We start from the raw sequence: 13,980 nt of genomic DNA on the forward strand, positions 1-13,980 counted from the left end.
TTGGCATTCAAAAGGTACCCCAAAAATTTACAGTATCCAGAAAAACAGGGAAAAGCCGATTGCTTCCTCTTCTACTGATTCACCCTCCGTTTCTCCTTCACTACACATCACAATACTTCATACAGATTTTCCTATTTGCTTCAAACACCAATTCTCCCACCTTCTGCACCTCTGAGTATAAAGTGCTTATTAAATCTTTGAAAGATTCTATACACAGCCACTGCAGATACTGTAAACTCCAAGAAGTTTACTAGAGAACCTTTAAAGCACAGCAATACAGAAGGGTGGCAAGTGATCTTTATGAAAAAGGCTAAACTAAAATGTAGCATATGGAACTTAAATACTGAAGTCCGTAATCTGCATTAACCAAAGCAATTTCCCACAACTGAATATCATTGTAAATTAAACTTAGTCATGACATTTCCAGGAATTCACAAATTTGTTTGAAGTTTTATTTTTACAACTATGCAGTGATCCTCTAAACAAAAATGATGCAGAGAGAAGTGTCCATGGACTTAATAGCCAGATTATTAATACAGATATATTTGAGATATTTGAAGGTATCAATATGCTTGTAGATGAGAACTGGAATATTGGGTTTGTGTGGCAAGGTCTTGGTAGCAGGGGGCTACAGGGGTGGCTTCTGTGAGAAGGTGCTAGAAGCTTCCACAATGTCCCACAGAGCCAAGGCAGGCCAGCCAGCTCCAAGACGGACCTGCCGCTGGCCAAGGCCGAACCCATAAACAATGGTGGTAGTGCCTCAGGGATAACATATTTAAGAAGGGGAAAAAAAAAACCCCTGTGCAACCGCAGCCAGAGAGGAGTGAGGATATGTGAGAGAAACAGCCCTGCAGACACCAAGGGCACAGAAGAAGGAGGGGGAGGAGGTGCTCCAGGTGCCAGAGAAGAGGTTCCCCTGCAGCCCGTGGTAAAGAGCATGGTGAGGCAGGCTGTCTCCCTGTAGCTCATGAAGATTAACAGTGGAGTAGATATCCACCTGCAGCCCATGGAGGACCCCATGCCAGAGCAGGTGGATGTGGCCGAAGGAGGCTGTGACCCCCATGGGAAGCCCGCGCTGGAGCAGGTTTGCTGGCAGGACTTGTGACCCCGTGGGGGATCCATGCTGGAGCAGTCTGTTCCTGAAGGACTGCACCCCGTGGAAGGGACCCACGCTGGAGCAGTTCGTGAAGAACTCCAGCCTGTAGGAAGGACTCACATTGGAGAAGTCCGTGGAGGACTGTCTCCCATGGGAGGGACCCCACACTGGAGCAGGGGAAGAGTGTAAGGAGGAAGGAGTGGCAGAGACAACGTGTGATGAACTGACCGCAACTCCCATTCCCCATCCCCCTGCTCTGCCCAGTGGGGAGGAGGTAGACAAAATTGGGAGTGAAGTTGAGCCCGGAAAGAAGGGAGGGGTGGGGGAAGGTGTTTTAAGATTTGGTTTTATTTCTCATTACCCTTCTCTGACTTGACTGGAAATAAATTAATTTCCCCGAGTCGAGTCTGTTTTGCCTGTGGCAGTAATTGGTGAGTGATCTCTCGCTGTCCTTATCTCGACCCACGAGCCTTTCGTTATATTTTCTCTCCCTTGTCCAGCTGAGAAGAGTGAGAGAGCAGCTTCGGTGGGCACCTGTGTCCAGCCAAGGTCAACCCACCACAGCGTTTGAGATACTGAGTTTCTCAAAAATATAGAAGTCTCACACTAAAACATTTTAAACCAAGTTGTCATGAGATATGAAAAAGGCCATCCAATGGCCTAAGGTTAGAGAAGCAATAAATGGAGTACAGTAATGCATAATTCTTCCAAAAGGAGAAGGTTCCCATTAGTTAGCCCCAGTTTTAGGATCTCTCATTTAATATATATATATTCACAATTCAGCTGGAAATGGGATTGGAAGGCAGAGTGAGAAAATCTGCTTTTGATATCAGGCAATTCAAGATAAATTGAAGCAATGCTCCCTGAAAGAACTGCAATATGATGTCACAGTGGGATACTGTAGATAAATGACAGTATAAATCCTTTTTTTTAGTAATTTTTGCCAATTAGACAAAGTTTAATTGACTCTTGTATCAAAGAATACTAGAAGGTTCTTTAATTTAGGCATGCAAAACATTGCTAAGACTTTTCCTCATAAGTCTCAAGCCATACCCACAACAGGATATATCCTTTTGCTAAACTGGGAACAGGGATGAAAACCCTCTGACTTCTTTTTAAATAAAGATTTAGAAGGCTTTAGTAGGCTAGAGTCAGAAACACAGCTATGACACAGACGAATGCAAAATTGCAAAACTTTTGCAAAAAGGCAATTGAAAAAATTATTTGCTATTTTGGCACTAGTAATCAGAGCTTTATGGTCAAGTCTGCAAAAGTTACAACTGAAAAGGAAGAAACCTAGCATGCCTGCAATAACAATGCTCTGAAGACTTAAAATTGTTTCATAAAGAACTTAAGTCCATTTAAGTTTTCCATTTAAAAATATAATTCAGCCAGTAGATTTATGCTCAATACAGCTTTATTTGAAAAAAACTCTTACTATATTATCTAAATTTCATGCACTGTCCCAGAAAAAAAAAAAGGGGAAATTTAATTTGAATTTATCTCTGTGAAGGAAACGTGCAAAGTTGTCTCAAGTCACAAATGGAGTTCTGCTGACCTCTTCTGGAAAAAGAAAAAATTTCACCCTATAAACTAGTATTCATCTTACTTTATTCGCTTACTATGTTTCAAAGTTTTAAGATTTCAAAACACATGTAACTTGTATCAATACATGTGATCACTGAACTGAAATATATAAAAAAGTTAAAAAGAGTGAAGACCAGTTTAGTATTCAAATATTCTAGAGAATTAATTCTAGCCATTTCAAAAAGCGGGGGGGCTGGGGGGGGGGAGATGGAGACACAGAGGACAGGGTAACCTATAAGCTGCATTTTTAAATCAGTGTAATATCTGCTCTTTAGGTTAAATGAAAATGCTTGACTTTTTCCATCTGAAAATTCAGAGAATCGAAGTACCACGAATTTGACTCCAATTAAAGAAAACTAAATAGAAAAAAAAATTCATAATGAAGTCAAAGATGAGCTCTAGATGGCAAAAACATTTCTTCAAAAAGGCATTATTGATGACTGCATTCTACAGCTTTCTATATCCATAAAGAAAAGGATGGGTTTAAAAAAAATAGATATAAAAAGAAAAGGAGTGCCTTTTCATAGCAGACAAAAGGTATCTACAGTGACTGCTTAGAAATTCTTCACATCAGTCATTTTTCACTAGGATATCCATTCTGTAAAATACTGCATTGTGCTGACATTATTCTTACGGTGCATACAAAAAATAAACCTACATCATTTACATCAGTTGTCAGATAGCAAGACAATTTTATCTTCGTATTTTTCACCTTTCAAATTAATGCCCCTGATAATTACACATTTTTTTTTCATCTGAAGGTGGACCACACAAACCACATTATGCTATTTAGCCAGTCACCATTCAAATTCAATGTCCTAATGCTTATAAGTTATAAAAAATGTGTTTGCATCTGAGACCATTAGCTCAGAATAATAGCATACATCCAGTAGACTGCTTCTATTCTACATTTTCTTCTTAAAGCAGACTTTAGGCTGAGTCTCATCAATATAGCTGACGTCCAGCACAAGCCCACACACAACTGTAGCAGCACACTGAAACAGGGAGTAAAGTGCAGCACAGGGCTGGAATCTTAGAACAGTTCTCCCACTGGTACAACCTCTCCAACAACTGAGGTCTAAGCAATTTCAGATCCAATCAACCCCCTGCCACCTTGAGTGACACATGCACGGATAAGCTAAAAGGATTTTCACCACTTCCTCCAAGTTAATTCAAAGCAGTTTTAGAGCACATTCCTCCCTCTACTTCCATCTCCTTATGAATTATTTCAGTAGCCAGAGGTGAGCTTCCACAATCGAGTAGTCTGTCTGGGTAACCTTTCAGATCCAAGCAAGCTGTGAATTGGAAGAGAATCTGCTTTTCTCACAGCATTATAAAATCCATGTTGGCCATGAAAACTAGAACAAGATTTAAATATAATAACAGCTAAGCCACCTGCAAATCTCCACTTGCAGCTGGTGCTCAATGCACGTAAAGTTCAGGAGCAATCATTTGGGAAAGATTTCTAATACATGCCACGGATATTTATAACAATCATTAGTCTTGTAGAACAGGACGAAATAAGTTTCATGCACATAAAATCATCTTTTATTTATGGAAAGAGACTGACAGTTGAATAATTTGAGTCATGTGTTAAGGTTAAGCCATAGCTGAAGACACAGCAGTCAGCATTCCTTCCTTGGACTGCAAGTTCATCTTTCACTGTCTACCAGTTTACAAAGCAGCCCCCCTCATTTTGTCCCATCTCTTAATTCTTTTCTTCGGCTGAGTCTCTACCTTTTATGTGCCCATATCTCCCAATTTGGTTAAGAAAACCTGAGGTTATATAGCTTTTTGAACTTCTGATCCCTATACCCCAATGCAGTACTTTTTTTCCCCATTTTGAACTTTTCTAAATTAATACTGATGTCTATCCTATCCAACCACGAGTGAAACTAACAAAACAGGATATGGAAACAGGACTAAAGGCCAGTTCCCCACCTGGTACTTGCCTCCTTCTAGCAATTTACTGACATTTTGGTGGTAAGTTTGTTAAAAGAAAAATAAAAAAAAAGGGGACAACAATACATTTATTAAGGATTATATCTTTTAAACTGAAAAAAAAAGGAATAAACACAAATTTCAGATCAGCATCTTTAAATATTCAATTATAAAATGACCCTCAAAATATTCCTTGTGATAAATTAGCACTGTCACTCACAACTATGGAAATGCCATCTCAATTGCATTCTTATTTAAAAGAACAAAGAAATTTTTCTGCAACACATACTTACTGTTAGATATTTCCCCAAGTGCATCAGACAGGACACACTGCAAGCTGTTCAACTTGTGAGTTAGAACAACTACTAACACTACTTTTAAAAAGTTAATTTACTAATAGAAATGGACAAATCAACAGTGTAAAATACCCACTATTACTTACTTCTGATTAAATGGCCATAGCAGTAAGAGGAAAACAGAAATCTTTCTGAAGTATTAGATTTTTCAGAAACATAGGTAAACAAACAGAATGCATTATATATATATACTTACAGTACTATGAAATACAACACTGTGGCCTTTTCCTAAACTTTCTATATGTGCTGAAAGGTTAAAGCAGATGGCTCGATGTCTTATAGCATCCAGTGTTTGCGCATCAAAGAAGTCATGAGGTCTTGCTAGAAAAAAAAAGAAGAGATCCTTAGTATTCAACACATTGAATGCATTGAAACACATTCAAGCATGTAAATAAGTCTGAAGTGTCATTAGTAAATCATTTATCATTATGGCAGTAGCACTACCTTGTCAAACAGTTGTAAACATCAATTTAACTGAGAGGAAGAAATGACTCCAAGAAGGGCACAATTCATTTAAGTTTGGTCAAAACATACTCCTTGTAGATGAAACAGCTATTTTGGCAAACTGAATTACACTCTAATTTTTCTAAGTTTCAAGTGAATTCTACTATTTCTTAACCTTCAAAAGTAATAATTCATTAATTTTGCTGAGTACCTCTGGGAACATTCATTGCTATGATTTCTTTTTTTTAAAAAAGAAAAGAAAAAAAAAGTCCCAGTACAAAGAAACTAAACCCAGAACTCATTAATAAATGTGAGTTCTAATTTAAAGCGAAACCAGTCCAGCTAGGCTGTGATGCTTATGGGAACCTAACTGGCCAAGTCACCCTTATAGCACAGTCAATAGTTCCAGTATTACTGCTGTGACTTTTTAAAAAATAGTATTGAAGTACTTCAAAACATGATAATGCATACAATCAACATCTTAAAAACAGAATTATACCTATACCTTATTTCTTAACTTTATTAAAAACAATTTGCTCTGATCTAATTTATAATCACTAAAAAACCCAGCTATTTCCAGTGAATACTGAGATGCTGCAAAGAGATCAACAATGGCACTGGAAACAAAACTGTTTGGTACTGCAGTGGAGCACAAAGTAAAGGATTAAGTAAGAGTTATTGTGAACATACAGAAAATACTAGCTCGTCAAAAAATTTTTTGATCTCCAAGGAGTAATAATGCTGAATGGTCAGGTGAAAGACTCCACACTGCTAGACATATTTCTTTCTATGTACAAGTTGTCATTCCATGTTCTTTGATTATTAGTTAACAGATTATTTTCTAGCCAAGAAGAACCAACTGCATCATATACTACACTTCAAATTATAATAAGTAAAGTGCAATTAACATCCATTTGATATTTTACAAGTAGTCTAAAACCAGCAGGCACTAATAAAGCCCTTTTCTTTTTAGAAAAGGAATTTTATAGTTAAGTGGTTTTTGAGCAGTAAAAAATTACTGAATTCTGATTTGGAGTGTAAAGAAAGTCTATCAAATCTACACTAAAAGTACTTTAACTAAGAAATAACTGCTACTAGGCATATATTTGCATACTGTTAGAAATACTTCACACATTTTTTAAAATACACCATATAGTACAGTAGTAAATTTACATGAGCAAATAAAGTATGAGTGAAAGTATCCAGATTTTTAAGCCTTATTTGAGAGCACTAATTCTCTATATAACACACTGAAATTAAAACTAAGAATAGTAGTTGATATTACACTATCAACTACATATCATCCTGTAATCTACAAAAACAGTGATTCAAAGTTCTGTTGCCTTCATTTAAAACAACTTCTATATTCCTTTTCACAAAGATTATCTATCCATTATTTCAAAATAAACTACAAATTCCACTTAAAGCTAGTATTTGCTACACTCCTGGGACTAATTGTTGTTAAGCATTCATCTGTACATTATGTTCTGTCCTTACTCCATCTCAGTTGGATACTGCCAATTAAGCAATCATGTCACTGAAATGTTTTCTTGCTGTAAGTGGTAACGCAGAACCGCAGCTCATGCTCCAGGTGGTCAGTGATGCAAGCATATAAATATTTTATAAATAAATACAAGGGAAGAAGGAAGGGAGGGTGGAAAGGAAAAAGACAACCCCAAATTTTTGCTTTTGGTCTCACACAGCAAATTTCTTCAGCATTTACCATTGAATAACATTCAACAGATACAGCATTAACACTCAATAAGGAATAAATAAAACTATTCATATGCCTTTGACAAATTGTGCCCTTTTTCTGTATCTTCTATGTATCTTAAATCTATTCCCTCAAAAGTATTTTCAGAGTAAGCTATCTCCCTTCCTGCTTAATACAAGTTCCAAGTACATACCAATTACTTAAGTCAAATAAATTAAAATCTTCATACCAACAGCCTACTAAATGAAATTCCAAGTCTTATGTAACTAACACAGTCTTAGCATAAATTCCATGAAGAGTAAGTTTCCTTATCTCACTTATATTTATCCAGTGAACTCAATTATCATGCTTGTTAACAACTACAGTGTCATCTTTGCTATTGGAAAAGCAAGCGACAATATTGTAAATATAATCTTAGGTTCTGCAAAATTCTTTGAGGTAGCTTCAGAAGAGCAATACTATGACCTATTTTAGAGATACACACTTTCAATACGTTTGGCTCTATACCTCTAAATTACAGAGTACATTGAGCTGTGAACGTGTATAAGGCTATCCAGAAGAGACAGCAAGCTACTGACTGTAATCCTGAATTATTCTGCAATACCAAAATTTATATGACAAATCAGATGGTCTCTATAGCACCACTAACATAACCAGCTAAAGGTGTCTACAGTAAAACATGCTTTCATCGTAAAAGTACTAATTTCCAAACTTAACACATACTGTTTACAGACAGGAAAAAAAATGCAAAACAGTTTAAGAACAGCAAGGCTTTATGAAAGGGAAAAAAAAAATCAAGTCACAGTAAGAATTTTCTTTATAGTCTAAGATAGAAGATCATGTTCTCGTCACATATAAAGCCACAGTAAAGTCTCCTTCTTTTGTTTATTAATGCATTAATGTCTCTCAGAAGGGGTTAACTTTCACATACAAAACACAGGAGGAAGGAAATTTACTGATTTGTTGTATTTAAACTATTAAGAATTTATACATGAGGATGCTTCAATAGCAGCATACATTAGCAATCAATTGCCAATAAATATTTAGTAAGCCACTTACACCTTGCAAAAAAAGCCAGGGTCTAATCAAACCATGAGTAAGAAAGAACACATTGACAACATTTTTTCAGGAGAAAAATTGTTTTGTGATGCAAACCTGTAATTTTTCATCAAATGATTATTTGTGAGTGATTTAAACAGATTGTACACTATCGAATAGCATCTTGCTTTACACCCATTTGTCATACCTTCTTGTAACCCAACTTGCAAAGAACCTGCTGTCTATGTTAAACACCTCTCCTTTTGGACGCTTTTCAAATATCTAAATATAAATCTATGTTCCTAGCTTTATATGCTCTAGACTGAAAATACTTAATGCTGTTATTTTGTTACTTTGGCTTCTTAGATAAGGGTCCCTGCCCTCCCTCATTCTTTTTGTAGAGACAAAATATACAAACTTGCACAAAATATACAAACTTCATTCTTTAACCAAAAGCAAAACAAAGCTAAGAAACAGAAAGACAAGCAAAATTGTATCAGCCCTTTGTGAAGTTCACCTAATCAACAATAATCCACACAAAGTTTGAAGAAAAGCTACCAATACTTATCATTTTCAAAAAATGCCATCAACTTTGGATACATTTCTGGGTCACATACCCTCTAGAGAAATACATTACAGTAGTCGGTTCCCAACTCAGTTAAGAGATGATTTTTGCCTTAAGGCAAAACTCTACAGCCAGCATTGCATTTGTATCAAGAGGCAAGGAGATAAAAAAATTGCTCAAGCAGTTGTCATTCTTCTTCCTGCACAACACCTGATCAAGACAGCAGACCATTCAAGTACTACAGTGGTCTTTAACATTCCCATAATATTTACTACTTACATTTTTTGCCATAGATTCATTCAAGAATTCTGTGGTAAATTCTTATTACAACTAGAACATCTTAGCAGATAATTTTGAAGTTTTAACTATGAAGCTCTAATTTAAAACTTGTAAGTCAATAATGTTCACCAATTACTAATAAAATGCCAACCTGAAAAACTACTTCTGCATATACTGGAGAGAAAAATTGAATTAAGATGCATTAAATCAGCCACCTAATAAAATCAATATGGAGAAGCAAGCTAAGATGCAACTCAGGTATCTCTGAAAGTGAAAATTTTGAAGCGATCAGGCTTAGACACCTATATCGTGTTTGAGTTACAGAGTCAATAAACCAAGATAATCTTTTAGGAACCTGCAACTATTTCAAATAAGTCTCTCTTACATCTAAGATGAACTAAAAGGATATTGCAAAGTGACCACATAACCCTCCATTGATCAGCCTTCTCTTCTTGAACCTTCTCATTTACACAGATTGCTAGAGTGAAAGGGAAAGCTATTTGAAAGTCCCATTCTGAAAAGAACAGAAATAGCTTTCCATCTTCTTTCAATGTTGAATCAGTGTCAGAATTAGAGGAATGGTGGTCAATGGGACAGAGTCCAGTTGGAGGCCTGTGTCTAGCGGAGTCCCTCAAGGGTCGGTACTGGGACCAGTTCTATTCAATATATTCATCAATGACTTGGATGAGGGATTAGAGTGCACTGTCAGCAAGTTCACTGATGACACAAAACTGGGAGGAGTGGCTGACACAACGGAAGGCTGCGCAGCCATTCAGAGAGACCTGGACAGGCTGGAGAGTTGGGCGGGGAGAAATTTAATGAAATATAACAAGGGCAAGTGTAGAGTCCTGCATCTGGGCAAGAACAACCCCATGTACCAGTACAAGTTGGGGACAGACCTGTTGGAGACCAGCGTAGGGGAAAGGGACCTGGGGGTCCTAGTGGACAACAGGATGACCATGAGCCAGCAGTGTGCCCTTGTGGCCAAGAAGGCCAATGGCATCCTGGGCTGTATTAGAAGGGGAGTGGTTAGCAGGTCAAGAGAGGTTCTCCTCCCCCTCTACTCTGCCCTGGTGAGGCCGCATCTGGAATATTGTGTCCAGTTCTGGGCCCCTCAGTTCAAGAAGGACAGGGAACTGCTAGAGAGAGTCCAGCGCAGAGCCACGAAGATGATTAAGGGGGTGGAACATCTCCCTTATGAGGAGAGGCTGAGGGAGCCGGGTCTCTTTAGCTTGGAGGAGAGGAGACTGAGGGGTGACCTCATTAATGTTTATAAATATGTAAAGGGCAAGTGTCATGAGGATGGAGCCAGGCTCTTCTCAGTGACATCCCTTGACAGGACAAGGGGCAATGGGTGCAAGCTGGAACACAGGAGGTTCCACATAAATATGAGGAAAAACTTCTTTACGGTGAGGGTGACCGAACACTGGAACAGGCTGCCCAGAGAGGTTGTGGAGTCTCCTTGTCTGGAGACATTCAAAACCCGCCTGGACGCGTTCCTGTGTGATATGGTCTAGGTAATCCTGCTCCGGCAGGGGGATTGGGCTAGATGATCTTTCGAGGTCCCTTCCAATCCCTAACATTCTGTGATTCTGTGATTCTGTGTAATTCTTGAGGTTTACACTTTTAAGGTGTGTTTAATGATACAATTTGCTCACACATATTTTAATAATACCCAAGCATTTCAAAAAGAAAAAAAGATCAAAAGAAAAAAAAAATGATCATAAGTAAAGTTAACAGTGGCTCTTCTAGCATTGAACTGCACAGTTGTCACACAGTGTGGAAGACAGACACAGGAGATAAACTTTTCAGAACTCTAGGTGATAACTGTAACTTTCCAGGACAGGCTTCTTTGCATTCAAGGCAGAAACATGACCACTGCTTCACAAATTCCAGTTGCTTAAAATACAGGTGAGGTATTAAGGTAAGAATAATCACAATCATGCGATACAGAGCAATCGCCTAAGACCACTGGTACATGCGTCCATTGTTGCAGTACTATTTTAATAATTGGTAATTATTTCTTCACAGCAACAGAAAGATCAATACAAAGTGTTCAGCCACTGAAGAGTTCTGGAAAAATAAGACTTCAATGGCTGACCCAGTGAAGTAACACAAGTTCTCTGGCACGCCATCACTAAAATCCCACCGCCAGCCAGGAGGCAGGACTGAAATAATTGCCTGCTTATGAACAGAGCTCCATCTCTGTGGACAGTATGAGATATAACAGGACCAGAGGTTCATAAAAAAGGTATCTTGCACTTCTCTCCAATACTGTAAAGGCTGACTTTATGACACAGGTAAAAATTAATGAAAACTTTTTCTTCCGATATTGACATACCAGCAGGAAAAAACACTAAATCGGGTTTTACATGTCTCTACTCTAAAATGCAGCTGTCACAGTAACAGTTCAAAATCAGTAAATAATCAGTTCAGTACTGGAAAGTTGCATCCAAAGGAATTATAAAACGAAGTTGAATTTTTTAACAATTGCCTAGTCTTTCCTAACCATTTCTGTACATAAGAATCTCTAAAGAAATTTGACATGGTTATTAGTCTGATGCTAGGACAACTCAGGAATCAAACAACTGGATCAAAATGGACTAGAAAAGGTACTGGGCAAGTGATTATTACTTGCTAGAGGAAACAATTCTCACTTGAAATTATAAATCACACTTCTCAGCACATTGGTTCATATAAAATTAACGGACATCAACTGTGCGGAGAAAGATAAAAAAATGTAGCAAGTCAAATCTGCCCAAAATTAAATCTTGGTTATGCTCATAAAACTGTCATTAAGCTAATGAAATGTTGTGCTCAAAAGAGAGCTTACATAATATGCATTTTTCTCCAATTTATACGAATCTGCAATCTCTGCAGTACTGAACTTCAGATCTCATCATCACTAAACAGAACATTTTCCAACAGTGACATAGTAAATAAAAACAACTCTAAAATGAAAAGTATCTTTAAATTGTAAACTCAAACTGTTGCTCACAGAAAACTGAGCTTTTCTACTGAACACATAGATGCTTTACCCTAAAAAGGAACACAAACAGAATCTGGAATTGTTTTCCTCCCATCACAAGGGATGCCAACACTATAAATGCTAAAGATCACCAACTCTACCAGACCCACATCTGCAAAGAAACAACAACATTGAAGAGGAACTTCCTAAGAGAAAACTTTCAAGAACAAATAGTTTTGGAAATACTTACGTAATGATCGTCGTCTCTTGTTCTTTAACTTCCTTCTTTTATTCATTCCAGCTTTAGATGGAGATTCCTCTTTGGCCTTTGGCTGGCTGGCAACTTTTGAAGAGTTCTGCTGGCTGAAGTGTGTGGGCACATGACGGGCAAGTCCTCCCTGAGATGCAAAGCTGGCATTGCACCCACCAACTACACACTAATGAGAAAACAAAAAAAGAGAACAATTGTATCAGCGTGCTATATGGCACTCATTCACAAGAGTTTGACAGATCTTTCAGTCTGACTTTTCTGGCTTAACCTCCAACACACTAAAAGGAAGACAAATTCTTAATGATGACGCAATTCTTAAAAAGAGAAACAGAAACATAACCTGAAATAAATTTCTATCTGAGCTTTATAATTCTCAATAATTATTCCATGGTGTAATAATTTTTTCTATGCTATACTATATTCTATAATATTGTATAGCATAAAACCAATCTCAAACAATGCACTGACAAACTTCCCACAGAAAATAAATGCTTCTGAAGAACCTTCCCCTTCACAGACCAACATTCCCATGTCTTTCAAAATACTGCACTGTTATTCTGTATTTCTCAACAGCTCTCCCATCTTCTGCATTTGGCAACAGTAAGGTTCTCTAACGTCCTCCTTCCTTGTGACAGGGCAGAAGTAAAAATATACACCCTTACCCACATTAAATTTGAAATAGCTTAATGCTTTTTGTAAATGCTATACGAAGTCAATAAACAGTTATTTTACAGTTCTGTCTAAAACTTTAAATTCAGTAACTTTAAAGTTGTATTAACAAGTATTGATACATTTATTTTGGGATACTACTATTACTTCAGAAGTATTTAAGAAATTTCTTATTTAAAGAAAATGGCCCCTCTTTCTCAAACAGAAAAATAAGAAAAGATCCAACAATAATTAAGCAGAAACACAGAAATCACAAGATACGTGCAACTAAGCTAGTACTGGCTACAATAATTATTGGTATTTTTATAAGTATTTGGTGTTTATTTACAATTATTTCATTTGTAAAATGAGTATTTAAATTACACTGTTGGGGAGGGAGGCACAAACCTTTTCTCTTGTTCGGTGAGCTTACAAAGGTAATAGACAAGTGATTTTAAGTTATGCATTCCACCACTGGCTGCAATGAACTATGTATCCACATGATCAGTTTTTCTTCTGATGTGGAGAATAGTAGTAGGGCAAATGAGTTGATCAGCCAGTAGCAAAAAACCCATCACCACTCTAAACCATTGGAAAGTTCTCCTTCTTTCACATCTGTTTTGCTCTTCCCCCTCTATCTCCGCTCTTTCATCTGTACCTCTCTTCTCTAGCACTTCCCTTCAAAGCAAACTGATGAGGCACCTCCAACGGGAGTTTGGGAATAGCAATGCTGCAACTACAGACATAGTGCTAAGTTTTCTCTGAAGACTAAGGATGACTCTGCAAGCTCTCCCAGTAATCTGCTCCAAGCCTGCACATTTGATTGAAAGACAAGAAAACTGCAGTAGAACACCACTCAGCACGGTTTGTCCCTGAAACCCTCCTGTGCTGTTTTCCAACTGTGGCTGCAGAATTGAAAAGTCTATTTCTGCCTCAGACCTAGCAAATGGTTTTCCATGATTATCATAAAACAATACAGTGTCCATGAAGAGAAAAACTTGTGTTATCCCAAGGACTTAATACTTGCTATAGCACTAAAAATATGTATATGTATTTCAAGACAGTAAAAAATA

At 37.4% G+C, this 13,980-nt stretch overlaps 1 protein-coding gene across 4 annotated transcripts in view; it reads right to left on the reverse strand.

Annotated features, from left to right (window-relative positions):
• The window catches only part of AEBP2 (AE binding protein 2), a 54,231-nt gene that overhangs the window by 10,901 nt on the left and 29,350 nt on the right, over positions 1-13,980 (reverse strand). For 3 of the 4 annotated variants that reach the window (XM_068401055.1, XM_068401053.1, XM_068401054.1), the window contains exons 4-5: positions 12,239-12,425; positions 5,177-5,301 (exon numbers count right to left, since the gene is read on the reverse strand). In XM_068401055.1, coding sequence (XP_068257156.1) covers positions 5,177-5,301; positions 12,239-12,425 — 312 coding nt within the window. Of the gene's footprint in view, positions 1-2,576; positions 2,660-5,176; positions 5,302-12,238; positions 12,426-13,980 lie in introns of those variants that run through there. The other variant, XM_068401056.1, reaches the window with a different exon arrangement.

Source organism: Nyctibius grandis, chromosome 5 (assembly GCF_013368605.1).
Source record: "Nyctibius grandis isolate bNycGra1 chromosome 5, bNycGra1.pri, whole genome shotgun sequence".
NCBI classification, from domain to species: Eukaryota; Metazoa; Chordata; class Aves; order Nyctibiiformes; family Nyctibiidae; genus Nyctibius; species Nyctibius grandis.